General features: G+C 44.0%; 1 protein-coding gene across 1 annotated transcript in view; it reads left to right on the plus strand.

Annotated features, from left to right (window-relative positions):
- The first annotated feature begins 22,533 nt into the window (after positions 1–22,533).
- The window catches only part of IQSEC2 (IQ motif and Sec7 domain ArfGEF 2), an 83,721-nt gene continuing 78,512 nt past the window's right edge, over positions 22,534–27,742 (plus strand). Inside the window, 1 exon segment of the mRNA XM_037512369.2 lies at positions 22,534–23,275. Within this exon segment, the coding sequence (XP_037368266.1) occupies positions 22,569–23,275 (707 nt within the window). The 5' untranslated portion in view covers positions 22,534–22,568.

The following is a 27,742-nucleotide window of genomic DNA, read 5'->3' on the forward strand; positions in this document are numbered from 1 at the left end:
TACCAATGATTTTTTTGCAAAAAATGGAAAAGCTGAACTTAATATTTATATGGAATTGCAAGAGACCCCACAGAGACAAAACAACTTTTAAAAAGGAGAAGAAAGTTGGAGGACTCACTTCCCAGTTTCAAAACACACCATAAAGCTATAGTAATCAAAATAGTGTGGTACTGGCATAAGGACAGACATACAGGTCAATGGAATAGAGCAAAGAGTCCAAAATAAACCCATACATCAATGGCCAATTGATTTTTCAGCAATGGTGTCAAGATCATTTAGTGGAAAAAGAATAGTCCCTTCAACAATGGTGCTGTGATAAACTGATAGATGCATGCAAAAGAATGAAGTTGATCCTTCTTCCTCTCACCACATGTAAAATTTAACTCAATTGGTCAAAGATCTAAATGTAAGAGCTAAAACAATAAAACTTAGGAAAACATAAACAAATCTTTAAGATCTTGGATTTGGCAATATTTGCTTATATATAACACCAAATCACAAGTTACAAAAGAAAAAAAAGATATATTGAACTTCATAAAAATTAAAAAGACATCAAAGGACACATCAAAAAAGTGAAAAGATAATTTATAGGGTAGGAGAAAATATTTGAAATTCATCTGATAAGGACTTATATCTGATAAGGGACTTATAGCTAGAATATATAACAAGCCCCTATAGCTTAAAAATAAAAAGACAAACTACTCAATTGAAAAGTAGGCAAAGGACTTGAATAGAAATTTCTCCAAGGAAGATATACAAATGACAGTTAAGCCCATGAAAAAAATGCACTACATCCATCAATTGTCAGGGAAAATACAAATCAAAATCATAATGAGATATGACTTCACCCCAAGTAGGATAGCTACAATAAAAAATGGAAAATAACAAGTGTTGTCAAGGATATGGATAAACTGAAACGTTTGCATATTGCTGATGAGAATATAAAATGGTATAATCATTGGGGAAGCTTGGTATTTTCTCAAAAAGATAAACATAAAATAGTCATATGGACCAACAATTCCACTCTTGTTTATATGCTAAAAAAAATTGAAAACAGGTATTCAAACAAACACCTGTATACAAACATTCATAATAATATTAGTCACAATATCCAAAAGGTGGAAAGAACCCAAACATCCATTAACTCATGTATGGATACACAAAATGTGACAAATCCATATAATGGCACATTATTCAACCATAAAAATAGATGAAGTACTAATGTATGTTACAACATGGATGAACCCTGAAAACATGCTAAGTGAAAGAAGCCAGACACAATAGGCCACATACTATGTAATTCTCCTTACATGAAACATCCAGAAGAGGTAAATTCTTTTAGACAGAAACCAGGCTGTTGGTTTCCAGGGACTGCATGCAGACAGAGGGATGGGGAGTGACTGGTTAATCAATATGGGGTTTCCTTTTGGTAATGAAAATGTTTTGCAGGTAGATGAAAGTGATGATTGCACAACATTGCATATGTACTAAATGCCACTAACTTGTATAGTGTAAAATGGATATTTTTATGTTCTGTGAATTGAAATAAACACTGCCTCCATTTCCTAAAAAGTTATAACTTAAATTTGCCATGTGAACCAGCAATTCCTCTCCTAAGTGTCTACCCAAGAGAAACAAAAACCTCTGTGCACATAAAAAATTGTACTCAGATGTTCATAGTATATTAAGTGAAAGGTGGAAACAATGAAAATGTCTACCAACTGGTGAATATATAAACAAAATATAATATTATTTATACTATTTATCAAGATAACACAATGACATGCTACACAGTGTATGAACCTCAAAAAAAAAAATTCTCTATGAAAGAAGCCAGACAAAAAAGCACACATTATAATTCCACTTTTATAAAATTTCCAAAAATTGCAAATCTATTGGGACAGGATACTAGTAGATAAGTATTTTCCTGGGCCTGAAGGTGGGAATGGGGAATGACAGCAAATGGGTACAAAGGATTTTTGTTAATGTTTTTTTTTTTAAATTATTAAGGTAACATTGGTTTACAATACTGTATATGATTCACACCTCCTCAGATGTATGTTACTACACCACACCCACCACCAAAGCACCCATAGTCTTTCACCAGGGAAACTTTTGAGAAGATGGACATGTTCTAAAAGTGGAATATGATGATGGTTGTGCAACTCTGTAAATTTGCTAAAATTAATTGATTTGTATATTTAAAGCAGGAGGATTTAATGTAATATAATTATACTTTTATAAATCTGTTTCTAAAGAATGGTAACAACACAGAACATTCCATCCAATAATAGCAGATTACACACTCACATGTACATGGTACAGTCTCCAGGGTAGATTGCATGTTATGTTACCAAACAAATCTCAGCAAATTTAAGAAGATTGAAACCTTATAAAAGTACCTTTTCTATTCACAATGGTGTGAAATTAGAAGTCAGTAACAGGAGGGAAGCCAGAAAAGTCACAAATATGTGGATTAGACAACACTCTTCTGGAAAACTAATGGGACAAAGAAGATATCGAGAGAAACTAAAAAAAAATCTGAGATCAATGAAAATGAAAATGCAACATACAAAAACTTATGGGATGTTGCAAAAAGCAGTTCTAAGAGGAAAGGATGTTCACAGCAATAAACAGCTACATTAAGAAAAACAAAGATCGGGCCTCCCTGGTGGCGCAAGGGGTTGAGCACAGCACTATGAAGCAGTCTGCAGCCTCTGCAGCACGAGTTCGATCCCAGGCCCACCAGGGAGCTACCCACATAGCGCAGCAGACCTCTCCTGTCTTGCCTGCTGCTACCCTCAGCAGTGTGTTTCAGTCAGTCTGCATGTTCTGTTCCCCACTCTGTCTCTGGTGAATCCTCTCACCCCCACACCTCTGGCCTGTACCCCAGTTCTTTTATGCATATATAAATAAATCTTTTTAAAAAAGATAAAAGATCTCAGTAACAACTTTTTTTTTACAGTGGATAATCCAATGTTGTTTTTTTTTTTTTTTATTCAGAGGATTGTGTAACCATCACTATTCAATTTTAGAACATTTTCATTGCCCCAAAAGGAAAAACTGCGCTCATTAGCAGTCACTCTCCATCTCCCTACCTTTATCTCAGCTCTATACAGTCACTGTATACATTCTGCCTCTATAGATTTGACTACTTTGGACATCTCATAAGACATGTGATATTTTGTGAATGACTTACTTCACTTACAATGTTTTTAAAGATTTCCATGCTGTAGCATGTGCCAATACATCATTATTCCTTAGGGTTGAATTTCATTGTTTACGTATACACATTTTTTTTTCTCATGAAACAAAATGTAGTTTAATTATTTTTTCTTCTTTTTAAAAATTTATATATTTTTACATTGTTGTTCATTTTTATACAATGTTTGCTTTCTCCTCTCAGGTGTTGTCCCCGTAAAATTACCACCACCAAGTCACCCGTGAACCATCACCATAGGCTCTTATGCTCTTCCCTCCTGTTTTGATCCCTCTCATTCTCCCCGCTGAATGTCTCTGATTTATAGTTTACCTGCTAGTTTTGTCTTTTTTTTTTCTGATCCCTTGTATGGTTTCCCTATGTTTCTCCTATAAGTGAAACCATCCAATATTTTTCTTTTTCCTTCTGACTTATTTCACTGGGCATAATACCTTCCAGTTCCATCCATACTATTGTGAATGGCATAAGTTTATCTTTTTTGATTGATGAGTAGTATTTCACTGTGTATATATACCACACCTTCTTGATCCAGACATCTGTTTTTCATCATTAAGGTTTTTCCATATTTAAGCTATTGTAAGTAGTGCTGCAATCAACACAGGAGTGCAGGTGTCCTTTTGAATTAATGTTTTTGTGTCCATTGGGTAGATTCCTAGGAGTGGTATTGCTGGGTCATGTATATAGTAGCTCCATTTTTAGTAATTTGAAGGTCCTCCACACAGCTTTCCATAGTGGTTAGACCAGTTTTCATTTCTGCCAGCAATGAAAAGCATTCCTTTTTCTCCACATCATTGTCAGTGTTTGTTGTTAGTTTTTTTTTTAATGTGGGCCATTCTTACTGGTGTGAGGTGATATCTCATTGTGGGTTTTTTTTTTTAAAGATTGATTTATTTATGCATACAAGAGCTGGGGTACAGGCCAGAGATGCAGGGGACGAGAGGATTCACCAGAGACAGAGTGGGGAACAGAACAGGCAGACTGACTGAAACACACTGCTACGGGGAGCAGCGGGTGAGACAGGAGAGGTCCACCTCGCCATGTGGGTTGCTCCCTGGCCAGCTGGGGATCAAACTCGTGCTGCAGAGGCTGCAGACTGCCCCACAGTGTGGCGCTCAACCCCTTGCACCACTAGGGAGGCCCTCATTGTGGTTTTGATTTGCATTTCCCTGATTAAAAGTGATGTTGAGCATTTTTTCATGTGCCTGTTGGCCATCTGCATTTCCTCTTTGAAGAAATAAATGTCTTTTTAGCTCTTCCACCCATTTTTTGGCTGGATTCTTTATTTTGTGTTCGTTGAGTTGTGTAAGCTCTTTTTTTTTTAAAGATTTATTTATTTATGCATGCAAGAGCTGGGGTACAGGCCAGAGGTTTGAGGGGTGAGAGGATTCACCAGAGACAGAGTGGGGAGTAGAAAAGGCTGATCTTCTGAAATACACTGCTGAGGGGAGCAGCAGGTAAGGCAGCAGAAGCCTGCTGAGCCATATGTGGGTTAGCTCCCTGGACACAGATCGAACTCATGCTGCAGTGACTTGGCGATAGCTTGATAACACTGAGACTTTAACCCCCTTCACCACCAGGGAGGTCCTGAGTTGTGTAAGCTCTTTATAGATCTTTGATATTAGTTTTGTAGAGTGCAAATATTTTCTCTCAATCTATGGAGTGTCTCCTCATTTTGATTATTGTCTCTTTTGCTGTGCAGATGCTTTTTGGTTTGATGTAGTCCCAGCTGTTTATCTTTTCCTTCATTTTCTTTGCTTCAGGGGATGAATATTTAAAGATGTTTCTAACATGTATGTCATGGAGTGTTTGCCTATGTTTTCTTCTATATATTGTATGGTTTCAGATCTTAGGTTCAGGTCTTTTATCCATTTTGAGTTGATCTTTGTGTATGGTGTGAGGTAGTAGTGTAGTTTAATTCATTTGCATGTGGTGGTCCAGTATTCCCAGCACCATTTATTGAACAAGCTGTCCTTGTTCCATTGCATATTCTTTGCTCCTTTGTCATAGATTAGTTGTCCATATATGTGTGGCTTTATGTCTGGGTTTTCAATTTGGTCCCATTGGTCTGTGTGTTTGTTTTTGTTCTAGTACCATGCTGTTTTTTCATCAGTATTTTTTTCTATTTCTTTGAGGAATGCCATTGAGATTTTTGTTGGAATTGCATTGAATATGAAAATTGCTTTTGGTAAAATGGCCATTTTGATAATGTTAATACTGACGATCCATGAGCAGGGAATGTCAGACAACAACTTAACTTTACACCTGAAGGTATTAGGGGGAAAGGATGTTCTGAGCTAATTCCATGCAGGCTTTGTGGACTCCACCCCCACTCCAGACCTTCCCTTTGGTGGTGACGGGATTTGTCTTTCCCAAAGGTAAAGGGAATGTGGCTGGGACCTGAGGGTGGAGTTAAGCAGCCAGGTTTGGTATAAAAACCAAACACGTGGGCCTTGGCGGGGAGGGGGCTCACTCTCTTGCTCAACCTCCTGGCTTCACAGCTCCTGGCTTGCAGCCAGCTCTCAGAGTGCCATTTGGGATTCCAGATCAGCGGATCGGGTAGGAAGCATTTAGAACTTTGTCTCCCACTTTTCTCCCTGAGTTGTACATTTCATCAATTGCCCTTCCCGTGTGAATAAACCTTTTATTAACCTTTTGTGTGTGCCTGCAGTAGTGTATTGATAAGTCCTTTTAAGCGCGCGGTGAGGACCCACAGTCAGGCAACCTGTTTTGTATTGGGGCTGCCCTATAACAAAGGAACTTGAAAAATAAGAACTAATCTCAAAATTAGTAGAAAGAAGTTAAAGAACAAAGAGCAGAGCAGAAATAAATGAAATAGAAGCTAAAAAGACAATAGGAAAAAAATCAATGAAACCAAGAGCTTTTTTTTTTTTAATAACATACACAAACAGATCTATAAAGAGAAAATGTTATAGGGCAGCCCCGATATAAAATGGGGTGCCTGACTGTGGGTCCTCACCCGGGCGCTTAAAGGACTTATCAATACTCTACTGCAGGCACATGTGAAAGGTTAATAAAAGGTTTATTTATAAGGGAAGGGGAAATGAGGAAATGTACAGCTCAGGAAGAAAAGTGGGAGACAAAGTTTTAAATGCGTCCTACCCGATTCACCAATCAGGAATCCCAAATGGCACTCTGAGAGCTGGCCGCAAGCCAGGATCCGTGAAGCCAGGAGGCGAGCGACAGAGCGAGAGACCCCAAAGCCCACATGTTTGGTTTTTATACTCAACCTGGCTGCTAAACTCCACCCTCAGGTCCCAGCCAACTTCCCTTTGGTGGTGACGGGATTTGTCTTTCCCAATGTCTTGATGACTTTGGTCTGGAGTGGGGGTGGGGTCCACAAAGCCTGTATGGGATTAGCTCAGAACATCCTTTCCCCCTAACAAAAAGAGAGAGGATACAATTAAATAAAATTAGAAATGAAAGGAAGACATTATCAGTGATACCACACAAACACAAGGGATCAGAAAACACTACTATAGTGACATGCCATTTGGACACCTTAAAAGAAATGGATAGAAACATAAAACCCACCAAGACTGAATCATGAAGAAATAAAAAATCTGAATAGACCAATTACCAGTAAGGACATTGAAGCAGTAATCAAAAATGTCCTAATAAACAAAAGTCCATGACCAGATGGTTTCACTGGTGAACTCTACCAAATATTGAAAGAATTAATACCAGTCCTTTTCAAATTCTTCCAACCAATAGAAGAGGAGGGGACACTTCCAATCTCATTTTACAAGGCCAGCAGTATCATGATACTGTTGCGTCAAGCAACACCACACTGATAAAGAAACAGGAGTCGTGGAGCAGGCTTCATAATGCAGGTTACTGCTGAAGAGCAAGATCCTGGCCCTTTTGTTGACACATGGTATTGGTTGTAAGGGGGAGGAGCAAAAGGAGATTAAGGGGAAGGAGTTTAAAGAAAGGGGAAGGGTGTAGAAGATTACGGATTGTGAGTCTGCCCTCCAGGCACTTCTTATCTACTTGATGACACACCCTAATCCCCAGCCATGGTTCTAATCTTATCAACAAGGTGGTCCACTGATCAGCTTCTGGGGTCCCTTGTCATACATCGGTCCTCGGCCACGCCCCCCTACCCCCTAACACCCCACCCCCCGCATTCCCTGTCATACCTCATGATGTATAAGTCGGGAGTAGGTGTTCTGCATCGGTCCTCAACCCCCTGGGCGTTCTGGACATACCTCGTGATGCACAACCTTCCGAGCTTGATCCAGCTTTATGCTCTTGTTTGATTTGAAGGGCTGAAGTGTTGGACTCCTGTACCTAACTGGCCAGGCCATTTTGACCTTGTTTAGGTGACAAAATGGCAGCCAAACAGGCTGCCTAGGAGTAGCAGACCCACATGATACTGAAACCAGATAAGGGCACTACAAGAAAAGAAAATCACAATATCCTGAATTCAACAAAATAATAAAAACCACAAATAAGATTTATTCTGTGGATGCAAGTATGGTCCAACATCTGCAAATCAGTAAATGTGATACACCACATTAATACAATGAAAGACCAAAATCATATAATCATATCAATAGCTGCTGAAGAGCATTTGACAAAATTCCACATCCATTCATTAAAAAAACTCAACAAACTAGGTATAAATGGAATGTTCCTCAACATAAGAGTTATATACAACAAGCCCACAGCTAACATCAATCATAATGGTGAAAATCGGGAGATAAATATTGCATGACATCAGTTATATGTAGAATCTAAAGGAAAAAATCAAACTCATAGTAAAAGTGGTTGTCAGGGATGAGGGTGGTGGGGGAAGAAAAGGGGAAAATGTTGGTACAAATTTTCAGCTATAAGATGAATAAGGTCTGAGGATATAACGCATATAATCTTTTTTTTTCTTTTTTTTTAAATTTTATTTTTATATTCCCCATACAATTACAACCCCTTATTTTGACCCCAATCCCTCATTTCCCCACCTCCCACGCCCCATAGAGTGTCTCTGGTTCATAGTTGTTTGTTGATTTTGATATTTTCTTTCTTATAGTTATTCTTTTTCCAGTCCCTTATTTAAGTTTTCTAGATTCCTGTAACGCATATAATCTTATTATATATTTATTATATATTTATATATCCAATGTAGATAATGGTGACTAGAGTTGATTGCACTGTATTGTACAACTGAAATTAGCTAAAAGAGTGGAACTTAAATATTCTCTTATACACACAGACACACACACACAACAACAACAACAACAAAACATCAGTGCCTCATCATTCTAGCTTCTGCCCTGTTTCTCTACTCTCTGTCAATTGCTAACAGCTTCAGAAGGTTGTTTGCACTCTTGTTCATTGTTTTCCCTGTGGTCAACTATTAATTCATTGCATTTTGTCTTTATTCTTTTCTTCCTGGTTCACTGTAACTTGCCATCCACCGCCACCACTCCATGTTTTCTGCAAGACTACCAGTGATCTTGTTGCTAAATCTAGTGGATGCTTTTCAGATGTAGTTTTGGGTAATATTTGGCATGTTCACTGCTCCCTCAGTTGGGAACAGGATTTGTCTGTGGTTTCTGTGACACCACAATATCCTGCTTTTTACTTTTATTCATTGGCCAATACATCTTGGTCCCTTGTGTGGGCCCCTCTTCCTCTGCTCTTTCCTTAAATGTTATTTTTGATAAAGTTATGTAGATGGATCTTTTGTTTCCTTGTTCTGTATAGTCCAGGTGGGTGATATCATCTATGTCTATAGTTATTATAACCATCTTCATGCTGATGGCTTTCAACTCTATGGCTCTCACCTATATATTTCCCCCCTGAACTCCAGATCCACATATCCAACTGCCTCCTGAATATCTTCTTTTGGCTATCCCACAAACACTTAAAACTCAGCAGGTCCAAAATTGGATTAAATATTTTCTTCCTGAAACCTGTTCTTCTTTGGGTGTTCTCTGTCTCAGTGAATCATTCCGTCATCCACCCAGCTACCTCATCCATAAACCCAGGCTTCCTTTTTGACTCATTCTGATAACTACCACATGCAATCATGTTAATTTTTACCTCCTATGTATTCTCTTATTCAGAGATTTCTACAGAGGGATTCACAGACCCTGGAGGATTTCAGAGAATCCATGAACATGCTGAATTACAGGCAAAATTTTGTATGATTGTGCATATTAACATTTTTCTGGTGGCAGTGTGCAGTCCATAGCTTTCATCACATTCTCAGACAAGTCTGTGACTCAATAAAAAGTTTAGAACCATTGTTCTAACTCCTTCTGTTTTTCTTCATCCACCCTCCCACTCTGACCAGATGTAGGCACTAAAGAGCACTGTTTCTCTATGTGTCAACCTTCTATTCTCTTACAACTAAAATAAGGAGAGGGAGGTCATGCTGAGAACATGGGCTGAGGCTAGAAGGGCTGGATACATTTTGTCTAGGGACATTCTGTGTGCCATCATGGCCTGCTCTTCTTCCCTCTTTCTGCCAACAAATCATTTATTCTCTTTCCCTTTTTTCCTCCATATGTTTTTCTCCTCCCTCCTCCTCCTCCCCCTCCTCCCTTCTCCTTTGTCCTCCACCTCTTCCCTCCTCCCTTCTCCTCTACCTCCTCCCTCCTCCTCCTCCCTCCTCCTTCACCTCCTCCCTCTTCCTCCTCCTCTCTCCTCCCTTCTCCACCTCTTCCCTCCTCCTCCTCCTTCCTCCTCCACCTCCTCCCTCCTCCTTCTCCCTCCTCCCTTCTCCTCCTCTCTCTTCCCTTCTCCTCCACCTCCTCCATCCTCCTCCTCCCTCCTTCCTTCTCCTCCTCCTCCTCTCCTCTTTTCTTCCTTCTTTTTTCTTTCCCCAGTTTCTCCCTCATACTTCATTAACACTGTAATTACAGGATAATCAAATCTCTGGAACACATAGCTTGAAGTCTCTTAAAACTAAGACTAGAAGCAGCATTCATTGCTTTTACTTGCAGAGTGTTCCCATCACCCCCTTCATGGAAGAAAATGGGGAGTGGAAGCCTGTAGTGTAAGTAGGGAGAACCCAACCCTAAGTATAGTTGCAGTGGGACAGGTCAAGAAATCATGGACCTCCAATTTTTTTATTGTAACTTAAAGTTTGGAAGAAATTTTAAAAGTTTTCTAATCTAGTCTTATCTCTTACAGACTGTCCATCTCGATTCTGTTTTTTTCCTCATCCCATGCAGTCATCAATTTTTTTGCCCTACCTTAAAATATATTCCATATATAAAATATATATAATGTATTCCACATATAAAATACATATATAAAATATATTCCATATATAAAATAAATATTTTTACTGATCTATGCATCTATTTCTTAAAATAGCATTCTTTCTTGTGTACCATAGCTTTATAGTACAGTAGCTATCTTGAAAAGGGGTAGTTTGGTTCCTCCAAATTTGTTCTTCAGTATCATTTTGGTTGTGTTAGTCTTTTGTTTTTCCATATAAATTTTACAACCACTTTGTTTATATCTACAACATAGCTTGGTGAGATTTTGAGTAAAATTATGTTGAATCTATAAATCACACTTGGAATAACTATCATTTTAACAATGTGGGTCTTCTTATCCATGAACATGGAATGTCTCTCCATTTATTTAGATTTCTTTTATCAGTGTTTCATACTTTTCTACATTCGGATCCTATACATGTTTTGTTATATTTATACATAAGAATTTCATTGTTTTTCTGCTGTTGTAAGTATTATTGTTGTTTTAAATCTCAAATTCTAATTGTTCATTGCTGGTACAGAGGAAAGCAATTTATTTGTGTATATTCCAGGATGATTTTTCTTTTGGTAGATTGGGACCTGCTACAATCCCACAAATTTTTATAAACTGTATTTTTATTTACTTCAGAATATTTAAAAATTTCTCTTGAGATTTGTCTCACCCATCTATTATTTAGAAATGTGTTGCTTACTTTCCATACATTTGGGAGATTTCCAACAATTTTTTTTCTATTACTGACTTCTAGTTTAATTCCATTGTGGTCTGAGATATACTTTGTATGATTTCTATCTTTTTGAAATTTTTGAAGATTTGTTTTATGATCCAGAATGTGGTTTATCTTTGTGAGTATTCTATGTAAGCTTGAAGAGAATGTGCATTCTGCTATTGTTGAATGGAGTAGTCTATGAATGCCAATTAGGTCAAATTGATTGATAGTGCTGTACAGCTAAAAATACATCCCAATTCTGTCTGCTATCTTTCTCCACCATCACTATCCTAGCCCAAGTTATTATGGTCTCTTGCCTGAATTTTCTAATTGGTTTCATAGCTAACCCCCTTACTGGCCTACCTGTTTCTAGTTTTGCCCCCACCATAATCCATTTTACACACATCAGACAGAGTGGTCATAAGTCAGATCATGTCACTCCCAGCTCAAAACCTTCCAATTTTTTTTTTACTGTACCTAGAATAAAATCTATGCCTTCCTATGGCTGTCATGGCCCATATACAGACTTGTTCCAGAATTTCTTCCTTACCTCACCTAGTACCAGTCGTTCTTCTTGTTCCCTCCAGCCAGACTTCTTTCTGAAGTTCCTTCAATACACCAAGCTTGTTCCCACGTATGGACATTTGCCTTTGTATTTCTTCATGCTTCTGGATTTTCATGAAATGACTGCCTTCTTTTCATTCAATCTCTCCTCAACTGTTAACTCCTTGGAGAGAGCTTCACTGACTATTCAATCTTATTCCCCATCCCCAGCCAGTCACATTACTTGTGTAATGCTTTATTCATTTGTTTTCGAAGCACTCTTGACTTTTTGAAATGATCTTGTTTATGTATTTTTTTGTTTGCATCTATCATCTATTATTTAAAATGTGAGATTCGGGGAAGCTGGGATCCTCTTCACCACTAAATTGTCAGCACCTAAAACAGAGCCTGGAACCGATACAGTTATTGAATGACTGCACTTCATCTTGAACATTTGCAGTGATTTGGGGCTGAATGTTTTGATCTATGAGGCAGCCAATGCCTCTTTGGTTTTTTTTTTTTTTTTTTTTTTTTTTTGCCTCTTTGGTTTTGTTTGTTAGAAATGTCATCTTTCTTTGGTGCTAAGTACTGCATTCTTGACTATATAAACAAGTCAGAAGAAACAAAATTTATGACCACTAGAAATGATGCTGAGGAGGGCCTCCCCGGTGGCGCAGCGGTTCAGCTCTGGGTTGTGAAGCTGCCCGCGGCCTCTGCGGCGCCGGTTCGATTGCTGGCTGCTCCCCGACCACCGGAGGAGGGTCCCACATGGTGCACAGACCTCTCCTGCCGCCCGCTGCTCCCCTCAGCAGTGTACTTCGGTCCTTCTGCCTGTTCTGCTCCCCGCTCTGGCTCTGGTGAATTCTCTCACCCTCCCGCGCTTCTGACTGTGCCCAGTGCTTGTATAAACAAAACAAACAAACAAATAAATAAATAAAACATGCCTCTATTAGAAAAAAAAGTATATAGAAATGATGCTGAGGAAGAATTTGATACAATTTAATCCCTGTTTATGGCAAAAAAGTTTTAGTACACTAGGAATACAGGGAAATTTCCTCAATTAAAAGCATTCCCTCAAACTCTACAGCAAACACACATAATGGTGAAACATTGTAACTTTTCCCTTTAAATGAGTAATAACACAGAGATCACAGCTTTTGTTCACCATCAAACTGGAGCTCTTGCAGAGTAAAACAAGGAAATGAAATAACAGGAATAAGGATTTGAAAGGAAGAAACAAAACTGTCATTTAAATCTTATATCTTTACTTACTGGTCCTCCTACTGTTTCCTAGAGGTCCACAGACCAAAGCAGTCCTCTCTTCTGTATGATTACCCAGGTCTTAGTCTCATTCTGGGCTTCAGTTGCCTCATTTGTAAAATGAATGATTGGACAAAGTTATCCCAAAAGACCCTTGTGTTTGCATGCTTCTGTGTTCATATTCTCTCTCCTATTGGCTAGACATCTCTATTTTCCTCAATAGTTTTTAATAATGATTTATAGAATCCTCCCTTTCCTATCAACACAATATACTTTGTTTTTTAAAAATCAGTGGTATCCAGTACTGGGGCAGAAGGTAAAGAAAGGACAGAGTACAAGAAGATTGAAGTACAGGGAATTAGACTGACAACAGGGCATAAAAGTGAAATGGTAGAGAGATGCAGCAGAGGGGATGGGCTGGGGATGGAGGGTTTTGGGGACAGCATCCAAGGGTGAAGTTGCCGGTGGGGGAGAACTCCTTAACTTCTTTCCCTGGAATGGAAAGAGGGTCTCCTGCATGGTTTGGGGGACAGCTTTCCTATCCTCGGGCTCGAGGGGAAGGGGTATTGACAAAAGCCAGCTCAGAATGGAAAGGGGGTCTGCAAGGAGCCAGGTCTCTGTCCAAGAGGCAGGAGCAGCCGCCACAGTGGGAGGGAGCAGCAAGCCAACAGCTGAGTGAGACAAGGCCTGGGTTATTTTTTTTCCAGTTTGTTGGCATGTGGGTGGATTTTTCTCCCTTTTTCTTCTCTCCTGCTCTCTGCCGTTTCCACAGAGATGTGGGAGTTTGCAAATTTGTTTCAGTGGAGGGGAGAGGCAAGAGCTGATTTGGGGGTCCTTGTCAGGGACCAGGGGAACCAAGAAGGATACTGCAATTCTGTTAGCAAGAAAACAAGGACCTATTCCCTGCTGGTATCACTGGGCTGAAGAAGGCTCTCATTCTCCTTTTCTCTTGAGACCACAGGGATTCCTTCTCACCTCTGCTTAGCTCTTGGCTCTCAAATGCATCCCACCTGGTGATTACAAAAACCTCTCCTTGCTCTGCAATGCTAAATGCCTTGTCTTCAGGGTCTTGGACATACTATGGGCACACCTGAGACTCTTCTGTCCAGAGTACTCTCCTCACCAGTGTCTCTAGAGAGCTGGGTATGAGGGGGCTGAGGAGTCTTCAATTTTTTCTAGTTATACATTTAAAGGATTAAAAAAAGTACCTATATAGCACATGCAAAGTGCTAAATCAATGTTTCAGGCTGTTAGAGGGGGACGCTCTCTGAAAGTATTAAGGGGTGGGTTGTTGAAGGAAGGCTTCCTGGAGGACGTGGACCGACAAACTGACAAAGTAGCTGAGAGCATACCAGACAGGGGCAAAGAACAAAGGGCTGTGTACACTTAAATGATGATCCTGATTGTGCTATTTATTTGTAATATGATATTGAACAAGGACATTATTTCCTTTTTCTCTGGCTTTCTTTCCTCATCTGGAAAATGGACTGGATCTCTAAAGCTCTACAGAAGTGTGGAGCCTCAAACAATACCAGGCAATCAGGGTGATTGGTCACCCTAGCAAGGACAACATCCACCCCTTGTTTCATTGTCATCACCACCACCACCACCACCACCATCAGCAACATCATCACCACTAGAGGGCAATACTCTCTTATGCCTGGGGGTAGGTCCTACCCCACCACAAAGGGGCAGAACTCTCCCCTCATTCCAGGAACAACCAATCCTCTTGGTCTCCTTCCTAGAGAGGAAAACAGGAGGAACAGAAAGATACAGGAGCTTCCTTTTGGCCTTGCTGGTCCCACATGGTCTGGTTTTGCCAATTGTACCTGGATCCCAGATAGCATTCAAGTGCCCAGTTCATCCCACTATGGCAGAACTTGCCTGCTTCTCAGGGGACTGGGAAATAAAAAGACACTTAGTGTTGATTTGTCTGCACACAACAGGTACTTTCACAAGGTTATGCTGCTCTCCCCATGCTTTGATTGTCTAGCAGGGTACACATTCTGCAGGGCCAGCCAAGATAGACTCCATGGATACAGGAACTGGATTCCTCCTTCCTAAAAAATTGATATTTATATTCTCTTATACTTCTTATTACATTGAATTGTAGTTGAATTTACCTATTTACATACCCCCATGAGATTGTTGACTCATGTATTCAACAAACACGGGTTGCTTATTGCTTTTACCTACCATGTTCCAGGCTTTTTGCCATATTCATGGTACAGTGCAAAGAAAAACAGACATAGTATCTGCCCTTGTAGAGTTAATAGTCTAGTGAGGGAGGCAGAAGGGAAGAAAACAAAGAACCACATAAATCAATATATAATCCCACACTTTCTAGGTTCAAGGAAGGCAGAGCATATAATCAGAGCAGCCTCATCTGGGAACAAGAGAAGCCGAATAGGTGGTAAGCAGGCAAAGGTAGTGAAAAGTGCTTTCTATATACACCAAAAAAAAAAAAAAAAATAGCAGGTGTGCAGGGCTCAAGAGGGGAAGCGCCCAGGTCCCGGGAGGTGCTGTTTGCTCCTTGAGGGCACAGGCTGCCTCTTGCCAATCTCAGGTTTGACATGCAGATGCCAAATAAATGTCTGTTGAAATGAATTGGATGAAATTTTGTCATAGAAAGCATCATAGGCTGGGGATCAAGAGGCCACCTAGTTTCTAGTTCCGTGCCCTTCTGGGCAATTCAAATTTTCAACTGCCTAATATGAGGAATCACAGTGTGCCAGGTTTCCAGGCCAGCCCCAGTTGGAGGACTAAAAGGTAAACAAAATTGTGTTGGTCCTTCAGCAACATGTGGTTCGGTAAATTAGCCGATAGATAGATAGGCCCCTTCCACTCTCTGTGCTCTTGGGAAATGCAGGGTTGGGTTCTGTTTATGGACCATCTTCATTTTACAAATGTCTCAGGAGCAATTAGGGTTCACCGTTTTGGGCTAAGATGTTTCAGTGTTCGATGAGTGTTTCTTTCCTGTCTCCTTTCCCTGCATGCCATCCCTCTACCCTCTTCTTTTCTACTTCTAGAACTGTGTTTTGCTGGCAACTGTCTTTAAAATCATTTATCCACACCCTCTGCCCAATGTTTGCTCTCCCACAGCAACAGACCCTCCAAATGAAGCTGTCCAACCACCATTTGGAGACCTCCAATCATGGTGAACTCAACATCTTCACTAAACTTTGCCTGCGAGAGATTTCTTCCCCCTGGGGAATCTGCTGCCCTGTAATTTTCAACATTGCTTCTGACTGTGCCCTTTGGAGCTGAGCAGAGTGATTCCACTACATTGCGCCCCCCGGCCCTGACAGCCTATTGAATATTTGAAGACAGTAATCGTGTCTTCATAAGCCTGCTCTTTTCTGGGCCAAATATCAGTTGTTCCTTCAAATGTTCTTCATTGGTTCAAATCCCCTTAACATCTGTAAATAGTTTAGTTTATACAAGATTCATATCAGGCTTAATTTAAAAAGGATATTAGGAGAGTCATCAGTACAGCATGAAAGAAAAACAAGGGATAAAAATGTGCAAGAAAATAGACCAGAGACCATGTAAAGGAAACATGAATAGATGTTACCAGGTACCTAAAATGAACTGGATTATAATTGGACTCTGGATTTGGCTCAAGTTTTATGGTAGCAAGGACAAAATTGGAAACACATTGGGTTATGTGGTTTTGTGTTCTGACAGGATTGAGCTTACAAATCTTCCTCAGAGAGAAATTTTTCCTAAATTGAAACTCCAGACTAACCTATTAGGATTTCTTCCTGTGAGAGTGTTCAAGACTGACAGGAACTTTGAATACATCTTGCCCCTTCCCCCTCTAGCGGGAAGGGGGTTGGAAGGATAATTAATTAATTAGCCAAATGCTGTCTCAGTTTTAAGCACTGCTCTCTCTTCAGGGATCCCCACAGAGATGAGAATCTTCCTTTTCTCTTTCTTTTTTCCTTCTATGCTCCTTACAGATGGTCACTCTCCTGCCCATCATGTCCTTTAAAGTCTGCACTTCTGATTCTTTAGAACACCAGCCCTCAAGAAATAGTTCATGTAAAGAATTGTAGCCTAGCAGTCACACAGCAGTTTTGTGTAAATCATTTCTCTCTGGTCCTCGGTGTCTTCGTGTGTAAAATAAATTAATCTCTAAGGTCATTTTCAACTCTGATATTTTGGGCTGTAATCTCTTTGAGGGAAAGGCCAATGTTTTGTTTTTTTTTTTTTTTTTCAAATTTTGATTTTCCCTTCTTGTGCCTGACACCTAACAGGTACAGTTTGAGAAGGTGCCCTTTGGAGCTTACCAGAGTGATTCCGCTTCATTGGCCCCCACCCTGGCAGCCTCATCAACAGAGCTGTGCGAATCCAATAGGAAAAAGCAATTTGAACAGAGGTCACCTTAGCATATGAAGGAAACATTTCATGGTTTTCATTTTTATGATGAGTTCTCATTGACTGGACACTGGCAGCAATGAGATGTAGTTTTCCAGCTCCTTCCTGTGCTAGCTCCATGTTCCTTGGCAAGGCTGGCTCTGGGGTAAGGGGGACTGGAGCAATCACACAGGGATTGAGGCTTCTGGGAAATGACTGGGAAGCAGTAGGCAGGACATTTTCTGCTGAACAACAATCAGCCAATATGAAACTCACTTTGTAGCATGTAGTATTTGGTGCATACAATATCCCTTCCCCTCCTACCATGTTACTCCCTGCTTAAAAACCTTACGTGACTTTTCATTGCCAATAAGAGAAGGTTCAGATGCTTCACTTTGGCAACAGAGTCTTTCCAAGCTGAATCAAGCCATCTCCTATCCCTTACCCCCCCACCCCCCCCACACAGCTCTCCTCAAGGAATCTAGATATGGTCTCTTAAACACACAGTATGTTCCTGACTCAGTTCTTTCCCTCTAATTGCACATGGCTCCCTTCAACAGATATTTCTCAGATCTACCACTTCCACCTATTGAAAGCCTAAGGTCAGCTCAAATACCTTGATATCTATAAATACCTCCCAGCACCCCAGTCCTGGTGCCTCCCTTCTATTGCTTTGCACATTCTGTCTTAGTCCTTTTTATAATTTATGGCTGTAGCTCTCTGACTAAACTGGGAGCTTCCTGAGGGCACAGACTGTGTCTGATCACCCAGAGTTCTCCACCATTCCTTCCCTACTTTATCTTTCTCCAGAGAATCCATCACCATCTATGTTCATTTCCTAGGGCTTCTCTAACTGGGTGGTTTAAAACAAGAAGAAGTCATCCTCTCACAGTTCTGGGGGCTAGATGTTGACGTGGCCATTCTCCTTCCCTCCCTCCTCACTCTTCCCCCCAAGGTTCTAGGGAAGAGGCCTTCCTTGCTTCTTTCTAGCTTCTGGTGGTTGCTGGTAATCCTTAGTGCTCCTAGGCTTGTAGATTCCAATCTTTCTTCACATGGCATTCTCTCTCTCTCCCTCTCCCTCTTAAGAGCATACCAGACAATGGATTAGGACCTACACTAATAGAATATGACCTTACCTTACCTTGATTACATCTACAAAGACCCTTATTACCAACCCAAATAAGATCACATTCACGGATTCTGGGTAGACATAAATTTGGGGGGAAAATATTCAACCCAGTACACCATCCAACATGTTCTAACCATTCTGTTGATTTTTTGCCTCTCTCTTCCCCAACAGAAACTCAGCTCTATTATGTTAGGAATTGTCTATTTTGTTCCCTGTTATATCCTCACTGTCTAGAAGAGTGCTTGACACATAGTAACACTCAATAAATATTCAGTGAATAAATCTTTTGCCCACCTTCACCCTACTCTGCAGGGAATCTGAATGAAAGAATCAGAGATAAATATGGGAATTCAGGTATTGTGCAGACCATAATAAATACATAGTAAATGTTTGATGGATGAGTAGAACTTAGGGAGCACTGGGGTAAGGGGAATTGGAGCAATCACACCAAGAATTGGTGTTAATTTAACACTTATGGAGCACCTATTTTGACCAATGTACTGAGAAAACATGCAAAGAAGTAAAAAGGAAATATCTTAGTATCTTGATTATGCCTTTGTCATGAAGATTATGTGAGTTCGTACATGTGAAGTGCTTAGCTCAGTGACTAGCAAATGGTAAGCACCCTAGATGTGTTAGCTATTATTATTGTAGTTGTCCTGTGCTAGGCTCTGTGTTATAATTCACATACCATAAACATCTCCCTTGTAAAATGTGCAGTGCAACGGTTTTGAGTAAATTAAGAAATTTGTGCAACTATCACCAAAATCTAATTCTAGAACTTTCCCATTCTCCCTCCAAGTAAGCTCATATTAGTTAGCAGTCACTCCCCTTTCTCATACCCCTGCTCCAGCCTCTGGCAACTACTACTCTACTCTTTGTCTCTATGGATTTGTCTGTTCTGGAATTTTACATAAATGCAATCATACAATATGTGGCCTTTTGTCTCCGTTATAATTTAGGGTAACATTTTCTCATTTAGAAAAATGTTTTCCAGTTTCATCCATGCTTTAGCATGTATCAGTACCTCATTCCTTTTTATGACTGGATGACATTCCATTGTATGGATACACATTTTGTTTATCCATTCATCAACAGATGAACACCTTTTGGCTATTGTGAATAATACTGCTATGAACATTTATGTACAAGTTTTTGTGTGGACATATGTTTTCATTTCTTTTGGGTATATATCTAGGAGTGGAATTCTGGCCATTATGTATGGTAACTCCCATGTTGTTGCCCAAAGAAACTGCACCTTTCCGCCAGCTATGAACAAGGATTCCAATTTCCCCACATCTTCGTCAATACTTCCTGTGTGTCCACTTTATTTTAGCTATCAGAGCAGCTGTGAAGTGGTATCTTATTGTGTCTTAAGAAATGGAAGTTTGTTTTTCAACCACCTATTTCTACTTTCTAAGAGCCTGTGGGAGAGCAGCTTAAGACCCCTCAGTGGTCATTCCTACCTATTTGGTGACTTGAGCAGTGGGAGCTACAGACCTGTCTTCAGTGGTGGGCTAAGCACCCCAGTTTTCAGTAGGAACTGTTGGAGTGGCACAGAGGGCATCTTCCTGCCTCAGACCCCTTTGCAACCTTGGGTTGAGAAGCAGTAAACTCAGAAACTAAAGCCGTTTATTCACCTTGAAATTCTTCCTTTGCAGCAGCAGCCTGCTTTTTTCAATCTTATCCAGATCTCTGCAGAAGCAGAGACCAGGAATAACCTCCTGCAGTGTTCATGGGAGATGGTGCCATCGCATGTTCAGAACTTCCCAGGCCATCATCCACTACATTAGACCCACTGAGTGAGCTCCCTTATTGGTATATGAGCTGGCAACATCCCCACGGTGCAGAGGAAAGTATGTGTAAGAGTAATGGCAGGAAGATTAACAAGATGCCTGTAAGAGGTGGTGGTCAGCCCTGGCATCAGTAACCACCAGAAGTCTTGGTTCCTGGAAAACTGTCTGGAATCTGTTAGCAAAGTTTTCCGGGAGGAAGCAACCAGCAATAGAAGTGGCCCTGGTGGCAGCAGCAAACCTCAGCACAGCCCTGTAGCCAGTATTCTTGGAGGATATGGCACTGAGAGCTAGGTTTTCAGTGCTCATCAATGAAGCTTCTCCCATACCCTCTTTGGGTTTATGATGTAGATGCTATCATTTTTCCTTTTGTAGATGTACTATTCCATTTGGAAGTCAAGGTTGGTGTCACCTAAATTCCTTCTGCAAGGAATTCAAGGATTTCCTCCTCCTTCATCTGTAGGACAGCAAGGGCTCCAGATTTTGTGAAAGTTTCCTTTCAATTAATGACTATGTAAACCTAGAACAATGCCTTACAGGGAGCACAGAAAGCACGTTGTGGTTTTTTTTTTTTAACATTTTTTTATTTGCATCTTGTGGTTTTGATCTGCATTTCCCTGATGGCTAATGATGTTGAGCATCTTTTCATGTGCTTACAGATCAGTCATACATCTACTTCGGAGCAATGTCTCTTCTAATCCTTAGCCCATAAAAAAGTTGGGCTGTCTATTTGTTGTTGAACAGTTGAGAATTCTTTACATAGTCTTAGATACAAAACCCTTATCAGCTATATTATTCGCAAATATTTTCTCCCATTCTTTCTGTGCAAAACATTTTTACACGCTCTTGGCCAAGACCCCCATCCCCATGCAAAGTAGTTATTATGGGTAGGGAAATGGAAGTTCAGAGAGAAAATGGAATTTAAGTCCAGTTTTGTCTGACTGTAAAGCTTGTGATTTCTCCTGTTCCTCAACTTGCTAAGAGACAAATAAAGACATGTTTCTGACTTTAAGGAGCTCAGTCTGGCAGAGGATATAAAAATAAGAACACAAATGAATGCGCTATAAGGTAGAGTTCTACTTGTCCTGTAAGTGCCACAAGAAAATCGTAGAGGAGGTGCAGTGGAAAGCCTGGAAGAGAGAGAAAGGGAGCAATCTGGCTAGGGAAGTCAGGGTTGGGTTCAATAAGGGGGCATTTGCAGGTAAAGGGTGGGTACAGTTTCCCTGGATGGAGATGATAGGATGAATGGGGTGGGGAGCATTTCCAAAGGGGACAAGAAAAAGAGGGTTGAATGAATGAACCTAAGTTTTGAACCTAAGGCTGGCTGTGATGGGGAATCCAGGACTCCTTGGGACAGGAGATCCTGGGACTCCCTTGGTTGGAGGAGCTAGCATAAGGGATCCTGGGGTTTGGCTTGGGTGGAGAGCTTAGTGACTAGTTGGAATGGGGGTTGCCTGTGTTGTGTGTGTGGGGAGGGGGGATTCCTGGGGCTCCTGGAATGGGGGTGGGGGGGGAGGAAGCTGTGAACTGGTGACACTGGAGGGGTTGGCTAGGATGAGAGATCCACGATGTGGGCTTGGAGGGAGGTTGCCTTAGAAGAGGTCCAGGGTTTAGATGGGATAGGGAACCTGACACCTGGGATCCGCACACCAAGGAGAGGAATCCTTGGGATGCCGGGACCTGGGAGCCACCTGGCATGGGGGTTCCTAGGATGGATTGGAGGAGGGTCTTGGGCCTGGGCCACCTAAGGGACATTGGAAGGGGCTGGGACGTGAGGTTTGGTTGGACGGCATTAAATGAGCACCCTACGACCGGTGGGATGGAGAGACCTCCGGCGGGCAGTGATGGGGCTAGCCCTAGCCTGGCGCCGGTGCGTCGCAGCCAGCCGGAGTTCGGGTGCGGGTGGCAGCTGCAGGTGGGGCGCGCAGAGGCGGGCCGGGCAAGCGGGTGGGGGCGGGGGCGGGGGCGGGGGCGGGAGCGGGGGGCGGGCCGGCCGCCGGGGCGGTCCCGCGCGGCCGCGCTGCGCAGTGACTCCGCAGCGGGCGGAGCGCCGTGGGCCGCGTCCTCCCGGCCGTGGCTGTGGCGGCGGCGGCGGCGGCGGCGGCGGCGGCAGCCTCAGCTCCTGCTTTCCCAGCCGCCAGCCCCAGTGTTGTCTCTCGGGCCCCCCCGGGCCCCCGGGCCCTCGAGCCCGGTGCGCGCCCTCGCGTCCCGCCGGCCCCCTCCCCGGCTGGGCCCGGGGGAGGGTGGCGCCGTGAGCGAGCTGGGACCGGGCTCTCCTGCCCTTTCCCCTGCCCCTGGGCGGCTAGAATGGAGGCGGGGTCCGGGCCCCCGGGCGGTCCGGGATCCGAGAGCCCCAACCGGGCGGTGGAATACCTGCTGGAGCTGAACAACATCATCGAGAGCCAGCAGCAGCTGCTGGAGACCCAGCGGCGGCGCATCGAAGAGCTCGAGGGCCAGCTGGATCAGCTCACCCAGGAGAACCGCGACTTGAGGGAGGAGAGCCAGCTGCACCGCGGGGAGCTGCACAGGGACCCCCACGGTGCGCGGGACAGCCCGGGTCGCGAGAGCCAGTACCAGAATCTGCGCGAGACCCAGTTCCACCACCGCGAGCTGCGGGAGAGTCAGTTCCACCAGGCGGCCCGGGACGTGGGCTACCCGAACCGGGACGGCTCCTATCAGAACCGGGAGGCTGTGTATCGGGACAAGGAGCGGGACGCCTCCTACCCGCTCCAGGACACTACCGGTTACCCGGCGCGCGAACGCGACGTGGCCCAGTGCCACCTGCACCACGAGAACCCAGTCCTGGGTCGCGAGCGTGGCGGGCGGGATGCCGGGCCCGCACACCCGGGCCGCGAGAAGGATGCCGGCTATTCGGCCGCAGTGGGTGTGGGGACCCGGACCCCGCGGGAGCGGGGCCAGCTGAGCCGTGGCGCATCCAGGAGCTCCAGTCCCGGAGCGGGTGGAGGCCACAGCACCAGTACCAGCACCAGCCCGGCCACAACGCTCCAGAGAAAGTAAGGAACGTGTGTTTTGTGCCCCTGACTCTTGCCCTCTAGTTCCCTCTCCAACTTGTGCAGCTGCTAAAGTAACAAGCCTGTGCCTGATTGCCGGCCCCCTCTTCTGTCCCAACCTGTCTGGAGAAGCCAGGTTCCCCTCATGCAGCCGACACCCCTTCTCTAGTCAACCTAGACAGGGTTGGCTGGATCACTGCAGGTGTCTCTTCTGCAAGCCGTGGTTAGCGAGGGCCTAGAGTAGTCATCACTCCCTTTACTTCTTCATCCCCAGCAGTCCCCTGGCTGGCTTACTTGTATATTTACTTATTTTGAATGTGCTGATTGAGATTTTTATTGTCTGCTATGGTGTTAACTCACAGACCCAAAGGAAAGAAATCCCCCATTCCAATCACCCTTCCTTTTTTTTTTTTTTTTTTTTTTTTTTTTTGGCCTGCTGGGATCTCCTCAGCAGGTCCACAGAGCAGGCCTGGTCTTGTCTTCTCTGGCAACCTCAGCTCCATTTTTTTCCAGAGAGGCAGGTGGGGTCCAGAATGGCTGCTGGAGGCTGAGATATCCCTCAGGGGGGAGCTGCAGCACATCCTGACTGGGGGAGCAAAGATGGAGGCCAGGCCCTTGCTAGTTCCTCCAAGACACCCACCCCACCCACCCACCCCCACCCTTTAAGAAAGGAGCCACCCAATTATGACTATGGGTGCTCTTCAGGGAAGTGAAGTCTACAGAGCTTTCCTCTTGTTGGATCAATGCCAATTTTTGTGTTGGGGCCTCTATGTCTGCCTATTTGGGACACCTGGGCGATATATCTGGGATATGGGCTGCATTCAGTTCTTCCATGAAGACACCAGCGTGAGCTGGTTGGGATAAATGTCAGACTGAGAGAGTCAAGGACATGCAGGTTCACAGGGCTTTCCTAAAGGTTCCCTTATTTCTGTTGTATGGGAAAGACCACTGAACTGGGGGTTAGGAGACCTGGGATCCCCTTCTAGCTCTGCTGCAGAATGGCTTTGTGACCTTGACTGAGTCCGTTCCTTTCTCAGGCCATCAGTTCCTCTTTCTGAAAGATCAGGTCTACCTTGGCTGCTCTTTGAGGGCCCCTCCTGCATAGATTTGACAATTCTGTCACTAATCCAGCCACACTACAGACCAAGTCTGAAGTCCCCTAGCGAATGGACAGCCTTCCCCCTCCTCTTACAGCTCAGCTGGTCCTACCATGTGCCACAACCAGTGGAGTGTCTCTTGGAGGCTGGGCTGGGGGTGGGGAAGCCTTCTGCCTCAGGAAATCTGCCGGGAGACAGCTCTCTGCAACTCCCCCGTGGTGAGGCAGCAGGCTGGGGTGCTGGGTTGAGATGGCTGGGCCCCAGGAGCAGCAGCTGCGGCTCAGGGACTCAGCTGGGCTCCACTACAGTGCACCCTCAGCTGAGTTTTGGTGTGCCTGCCCTAGAGTAGTCTGGGGGCGAGGGACCTGGGCTGTCTTGCCCAGGTGGGGTTCTGGGAAATTGGTTCCTGGAGAACTGGCCATATGTAGCTGGGGCACCACACAGAAGGAACGGTACAAATCGACTGAGCCAGGCCTTTTCAGTCGAGGGCCACAGTTGGTGCGAGCAGAGGAAGATTGGATGGGCATTGTGGTCCTTGAGTCTGGCTGTGGAAGACCTTTCTGCAGTGGTCAGGCCTAGAAGAGAGGAAGCAGTCTTATTATGTGTGGCTCCAGGAAGCAGAACTAGGAGCATTGGGAAAATCTGAGATAAATCACGGAGAACTTTCTAACCTGGCTGGCTGGCAATGCAGTGGACTGCCTCAGGAGGTGGGGGTGGGTTTTGACTGGATGTGTTGAAGAGAGCTGGAGACATCATAATTTCTGAATCAGCTCAGTGAAATAACTTAGGTCTTCCCCAGGTCCAGGATTCTGTCACCTTCAGATTCTTCATCCTGCAGACATGGGTCTGAATCTCTTGGCTGGCTGGAAGCCCATCTGCTCTTGAGCTCTGTGCTTCTGCCATTGTGCCGGCCTGCCTCTTGGGCCTTCCCTCTTTTTGTGTATCTTCCAGGCTGTTTGTCGGATTTCCTGGCTTCACATTTCCTACTGGATTAATAAGGGGGTTTAGATAGTACTTTGCATACTTTGCATTTCCCCTAACCATATATTAAATATTTGCACAGCCATCATTACCTCTTTTGGTCCTCTCAACAGGCCCATGCAATAAGCATTAGCAACTATTTTAGAGGTGGGGAAACTGAGGTCCCAAGACAAAGGGAGCTTGCTCAAGGTTATGTTGCTGGTTACTATTGGAGCTGGGACTAGAACCCGAGTCCAGTGGTCTCCGAGGCTGTTATTTTTCTGCTAGTGCTTTCCAACCCATAGGAGTGTCTTGACTGCAGTCCTGAACTGGGAGCCTTCGGTATCTAGAGGATTAGAGCAGAAGGAGGTGACTGGGATGAGTGGGGGAATCAACAGAGGATAGAAGAAGGCTGTGTCTGCCTCCCTCCTTCCCATTCCGTCTCTTGGCCAGGTGTCAGGAGGGCCTGTTGATGCAGTAGCCATTGCTGCCATCACGGCTGCTGCAAGCGACTCCCCCTGCCAGGCCTGTTCTGGGTTTGGAAGGAGTGGGTGAGAAGGCTGCTGCTGGAAGCCAAGGCGGGCAGGGTGGGAGTTTAGCAGGAGAGGCTGCAGCATTGGGGGAGGATAGGTAGAGCTGGTACAGGCTGGGTGCTCCTGGTCCCCAGGCTCCCTCTGGTGGAGGAAGAGAGGAGAGAGGGGCTTGGGTACAGCTGCCCCTTGTGGAGGACCCCCTCATCCCAGGGACTTTTGGTCCTCCCAAGGGCCACAGTCCACAATTTACAGCCAAAGAAATTGAGGGCTCAGTGAACTGACACACCAGAGGTCATACTACCAACAGGACCACCTCCTGATCCTGTGAACTTTCCCTCTATTGCAGTGATGGCAGCTGTCACCCATGTTGTGCCCACAGGATTCCCACATCCTCCTCTACCGGCTCTTCTGGACAGGTTCCTAGATGCCAGTATATCTTCTGCTGTGCTCTGGGTGTGGCCTTTTTAGAGCAGCATGGAATGAGATGACACCCAACATTCTTCCTGCCAGCCCTCTCTATGTGGGGAGGCTTTGCTTATTTGTTTTTCTGTTGTTGTTAGTAGCTGCTAGTCTTTTTCCCTGGAATTGTTGCCACTCCCCCACAGCCAAGATGATTAAAGAAAAGATTCCTGTCATTGTTGAACTAGGCTTAGCCCCCCTCCCCTTTTTGGTTCTGGCATCTGGAAGGATTTACAGGTACACTGGGGGCCATTGCTGAGTCGCTGCACTCTAGAGAGCGCTGCAATTTCCATGCTTTCTGCGTGGGCCCAGCTCTGGATCTGTTATAGGTGGTGGTGGGCTGAAGCTAGTTTGATGGTAACTCTCCATTCCTGCTCCCACCCTCTGTCCACCCCACAAGCTGGCCCACATTGGGGGACAGCAAGTGGCGGGGCTGACCTGGTATTCTTGACAGCCAGGGTACTGCATGGTCTCCTGCCTGGCTGCTTGGCTATCTCCCAAGTGGAGTGTCAGCGTGCTCCCTGCAGGGCTGTGGGCACCCGGAGGGAGGGAGGGAGGGATCAAGTGAGCCCAGGGAGGGGCTCTGGGAAAATCTGTCTCCTTTGGGGTCTTGGGTACTTCCCTGGGGTGGGGGGGAGTTCTTCTTCCCAGAGGGAAAACTATTAATTGTGCCCCCACTGTGTTGTGAGCATTATACTTGTGTGGGAGGAAATGATACTGTCGAGTTGAATGAGAATTTGAGGACTCTTGCTTCTCTGTCTAGATCTGGGGCAGGAATGGGGTTGTTGTCAGCCACAAACATTTTTTTGGCTGTGTGTACAGAGCAGGAGGGCCCACCAGGCTGAGCAAACACCATGCTCTCTGGGTTGGTAGAACTACCCTTCCCACGCCAGAGACACAAGGTTCTGGGCTTGGCTGCCATGGGGATGGTGCTCAGGACAAAATGAATAGCAAAGGTGGCACGAAGTAGAGGTTTGGGGATGAAGAGGGGATCAGAGCAGGCCAGGCCACTGGTCGAGGACCCAAGTGGGGGCCTTTGAAGGAGAGTGAGTGTCTCCTAGTGTCAAATGGAGAAGAGTGAGAGGAATAAGCTGGACCCAGACTGGGTACCTGCTACCCTTTCCTGATCTGTCCCAACCCTGTCCCCTGTGACCTTTGAATGTGCTGGGAACAGAGTATAGGCCTGGGGCATAGAGAAGAAGCCACATGTGTACTGAGTGAATCTCAGCCTTCTGTGTGCCAGGCACCACCGTAGGTGACTTTATGTGATAATACCTAACAATTTTTATTGTATTTGCTGTTGCCAAGCACTATTTGTCCTAAGCGCTTGCTATGTATTCATTCAGTCTTCACATGAATCATTTGATGTAGATATTATTATTAAATCCATTTTACAGATGAAGAAACTGAGGCCTAAGAAA

This window comes from Talpa occidentalis, unplaced genomic scaffold, assembly GCF_014898055.3.
Source record: "Talpa occidentalis isolate TD23 unplaced genomic scaffold, MPIMG_talOcc4v2.1 talOcc4.15, whole genome shotgun sequence".
Taxonomy (NCBI): Eukaryota; Metazoa; Chordata; class Mammalia; order Eulipotyphla; family Talpidae; genus Talpa; species Talpa occidentalis.